This window comes from Macadamia integrifolia, chromosome 11 (genome assembly GCF_013358625.1).
Source record: "Macadamia integrifolia cultivar HAES 741 chromosome 11, SCU_Mint_v3, whole genome shotgun sequence".
Taxonomy (NCBI): Eukaryota; Viridiplantae; Streptophyta; class Magnoliopsida; order Proteales; family Proteaceae; genus Macadamia; species Macadamia integrifolia.
The window spans coordinates 24,483,772-24,488,314 of NC_056567.1; the positions used below are offsets into that span (position 1 = coordinate 24,483,772).

The 4,543-nt window shown below is 40.5% G+C and overlaps 2 protein-coding genes across 2 annotated transcripts in view; both read left to right on the plus strand.

The window, feature by feature from the left end:
* The window catches only part of LOC122093295 (endonuclease MutS2), a 28,017-nt gene extending 26,369 nt beyond the window's left edge, over nucleotides 1-1,648 (plus strand). The window contains exon 5 of the mRNA XM_042663579.1: nucleotides 843-1,648. Coding sequence (XP_042519513.1) covers nucleotides 843-1,157 — 315 coding nt within the window. The 3' untranslated portion in view covers nucleotides 1,158-1,648. The remainder of the gene's footprint in view (nucleotides 1-842) is intronic.
* Nucleotides 1,649-2,166: 518 nt separating this feature from the next.
* On the plus strand, nucleotides 2,167-2,583 carry LOC122093012 (histidine-rich glycoprotein-like). The gene has a single exon (XM_042663286.1). The coding sequence runs from the start codon at nucleotides 2,167-2,169 to the stop codon at nucleotides 2,581-2,583; it is 417 nt and encodes a 138-aa protein (XP_042519220.1).
* Nucleotides 2,584-4,543: the final 1,960 nt, after the last annotated feature.

Below are 4,543 nucleotides of genomic sequence, written 5' to 3' on the forward strand. Positions count from 1 at the left end.
ATTGCATGGTTGAAGTTGCACATAATTATAACTCTACAGTTTGCATACAAACATAACCAGAAACTCGATTACGAAAATCAGTTAAAATTTCATCTTTCAATATGTAGTGTACTATAATGTTTCTGCACCACCTTATCATTTTCCATCAATGCATAAACACATTACTGACAAAGTGCATGCAAATTCATGCATATTTTGTGTGGGATGGTCCAGCATGTGGTGGATTCTTTGTGCAGGAATTTTCTTTTAAGTGATATTCATACTTCTTCATTTGAAGAAATTGATTTGCACCAGGGATGCATGGAGGATGTGTTATAAAATTGCTAATTTCTTCACTCTATGCTTATCATGAAATTGTTCCCCAAATAAGGCTTTTCGACTTTTCCATCTGTACATGTGCATAACAGCATCACTCTGCACTTTTTTTGCCCCCCTCATTGTTGACTAGCTGCATCTTTTCTTGTTGCAAGTTTTTATCTTTTTGGTATCTGCTTGTGGTTGCTGACATTACATGTCCGGCAGCTTCAATTTTCTTCATTACTGTAGTAATATTATGGCCCTATACATGCATGTGAAAGACATGCAGAGACATACAGTAGTTTGCATTGATGGATCTCTTCTTGTTAAATTCCTTCTCCATGCCTAGGGTGATTCACAAGTGTATTCCATGTCATTCGCAGATATTTCTATTGTCGTTTATCGTAGCCTACTTTAATATGGCTGGAAACATCTCAAGATAATAACTCTTGCGGAATCTGTGTATTGGAGTTGGCACAATTCAATTCATCATCTTCTGATTGTTTGATAATGCTCAAGTCTGGGTGTTGTGATCCATGTTTTAGGGTCAGCCTCGTAGAATTCACAAGGAGACCGCTGCAGAGGCAAACAAAGGTGAGGAGTTTTCTTATGGGCCGGTGGTACAGACGTCAAAGAACACTTTGGATCTACGTGGAATGCGGGTTGATGAAGCTTCTCGCAATCTCAACATGGCTATTGCTGCAAGTAGATCTCGTACAGTTCTCTTTGTCATTCATGGTATGGGTACGGGTGTTGTTAAGGAGCAAACACTTGAGATACTACGCAACCATCCACGCATTGCCAAGTTTGAACAAGAAAGTCCAATGAATTATGGTTGTACTATTGCTTACATCAAGTAGGGACTACTGCTTGGTACGATGGGGGAAACTCGGTCTGCCACTGGTTTGAGTCCGAGGGCAGCCACTTCATGCAAAAAATGCAAAAGTTAGGACTGATTCCAGCCCCACTCCTTGGACCCTGGCAGTAACAAGTCAAATGAATTGTCAAATTTATCTTGCCAACATTTTGACTGCTCAGTTGGATGGTAGAGTATTGGAACCTTACAGCTTCAAAACAGAGCCAATGACCCAGATTTCTTCTCTCTCTCTCTCTCTCTCTCTCTCTCATGTTTTCTCTTCAGTTCCACAGATTACTATTATAAGTTGTACAGCAAGGAAACGTTGTAGGGTGCGTGACCCAACCAGAAACAAATGGTAACCCATTCCATGTCTATTGTTACAATTCCAAGCCAATTTGGATCCCCAGTCCCAACATTCTCTTTCCATTATTGCTGCATCAATTTTGTGTACAAGACGACATATTTTCTATGGAGAATGTTTTCAGGATAAAACGCATAGCGTTGAGGAGTAGATACTGACTGGGTGGGCTGGGTCTTTACTCTTATATGTGTGTGTGTGTGTGTGTTAAGCTCATCCAAAGCAAATTGTACCTAAACATATTTACTCAGTATTTTTCCCATCCCATGTTCAAAATTTTTTTTTGGTAGTCTCCATATTCATTGAAAGGCCACGATGAAAATTGAACATTTTGCAGGTATATCTTACTTGGGCCTCCTATTTGGTTGGATGTGTTTCTCACCCTGTTTCATAAAGGGAGGAGAGAGAGACATGGGAGCACTGGCATAGGCCATGTTCCCTCATAGAGTTTTTATCTTCAGAAAAGACAAAAAAATAGTTTCCTTGGGGGAATTTGGTTCTTGCACATGCGCGAGAGCCAATGGAAGTACACGAGGAAGCATTTACAGGAGAGTCAATTTCTCTTTCATGAGGGAAGGGTTGGTCATTTTACCCCTTGTGTGTTTGGTTGTAAGGGTCCCACTCTTGGTCCAAGTGAAGAACCATCAAAAACATGGCTCTGCTTGCACGCTTTGTGTTGTTGCTCTTAGTGGTGGCAGCTTTCGCCACCCTTCCCTCTCTGGCTGATGAAGATGACGAACCTCAAGGACATGGTCATCATGGACCACCAAAGAAGAAGCATCCCCCTGAAGAGCCTCCCCACCATGGTCCTCACCCAAAGGAAGAAGCCCTCGATTCCCCTAACTTGAAGCAGCACCCAACTTCCGGAGTGAGGCCACCACCAAAGGGTCCTCCTCATGGTCCTCCTCATGGTCCTCCTCATGGCCCTCCTCATGGTCCTCCTCACCACCCTGGCCAGCATCTGCTTGAGGATGCCCATGAATTAGATGGACACACTGGTCCATTTAAGAAGGGATCACCACCTGAGAAGAAGCCTCACCCTGGCCCCGGCCCTGGTCATCATGGGTAGAGCCATATCACTTAGCTATGTACTACTGTAGTGTCTAGAAATGAAGGGTGAGAGGAGTGTGCAAAAATAAAAAGTAGTGAATGAGAAATCCTACTAGTGTGGTAACTGCTCTTGCTCTACCATGTTTTAGATATTAGGCGTTATGGGTTACTTGTATGCTTGAGAGTTGAGATCAAAGGAAGAGGTTCACTTCCTTGTATTGTAATCCATGGCAGATCAGTTATATTAAGCACTACTTATTTCCATATCAAAAAAAAAAAAGTAAGGGTCCCACTCCTCCACAGCAAACATTTTCCCAAAATCATAATACATTGACAGTTCAAGAAATTTTCTTGCAGATTATTTCAGTGGACAATAGATAAACAACAAATATTAAAATAACCCCAAGGGGGCAGCTCAATTGGCAAACTTAAAACACCTCATGATTAAGAGGTCATGAGTTCAATTCTCCTTGGGGCTTGGCATAAAGCCAGGGTGGGTTTCTTGGTTTTCATAATGGTGCAGGGCCACATGATCAAGGACAGAATGGAATAAGGCGATCATCTCGGTTGGGAATGGGTTTGGGGTACTGTATTGGATCCCAAAAGAAAAAAGGAAACAAAAACAGAAAAGGTGAGAGTTGAAGGTATATTTCACTTGGGCCTCCTATTTGGTTGAGCTAGTATGAGACACAAATCTAGCTAAAATAGTATTCTCCTGACTGATGATAATAGGAAAGATATAGAGCCGTGTGCCCAGGTCCATATACAAGGTTATAGGCTTGGAATAGAGAATGGTCATGAATTTTCTCACGGTGAAGTGGTTTCTTATTAATTATGATATGATTCCCTCCATCCCATGGATAGGGATTGGATTAGGCAATCAGGGGACCCACATTCACAATGAAGGATGAATACTTGATCAAAGTCACTGAACTTCTAGATTTAGCTTTTGCAAGATCAGTTGTTAATAGAAAGATCTTATGCCCAGTTCAACAATAATGTGGTGAATGGTCAGGGTGATCTATATGGTGATGTGATATGTGAAGGATTTGTTGGGAGTTACACATGGTTGATATTTCCATGGGGGAAAATCTTTTCTAATATGTGACTGCTAATGGTATGACTTATGTAGGTAATGAACCAGAGAGTTTTGTTGAAACCATGTCATGTTAACATGATGCATCCGGAATGGTTGGGGCAGATGGAGTGAGATTATCCAGCAAATGAACATGGAAAGGGTAAAATGTAGATGTTGAGTTCATATCTAGGGTTACTTATTTGACTTCATCATATTAAAGATTTTAATAGTTACAATAACAAATCCTTTTGCCAGCTTTTCTAAAAAAAGAGCAACCCAATGCATGAGGCTCCCGCAACTGCAGGATCTGGGAGGGGCAAATGTATGCAGCATCATCTCCTACTTCGCAGGAGAGGCTGTTTCCAAGTTTCAAAGCTATGATCTACATGTTACAATAGTGCAACTTAACCTTTGCGCCACAACATAATTTTTTCAGATTTTTTATGAGAGAAAAAAGATTGACAGGCATTTGAGACACTGTTACATCAAGATTCATGCATGCCCAAACAATTGCATGTTGTATTGGAAGGAGTTAGCAAATAAAAACTGACGTTCCAAATGTGCAACTCGATGAAAATCTAATTTGTTGTAGTGATGGTAACAACTTTTCAACGCTTATTTTTACTTCCAATGTAACTAAACATCAGTCAGTTAACATCGAAAACAACCTCAGCCTTAAAAATATAATTTAAAAGTCTGATATTTTCCATGACATAACTCTATCCATATCCTTAAAAAATAATGGGCAGAGATATGGACAAAGTTATAAAATCAGACCGTACCAAATTGGAAAAGGAGTTGCTTCAGGTTCAACCCTGATTTAACCAGCCAACTTCTTGCTGCTTTTCATTAACACTGGCTAAAGAGTAGCTCTGTACCAATTTTAACAATTTTGACAAGA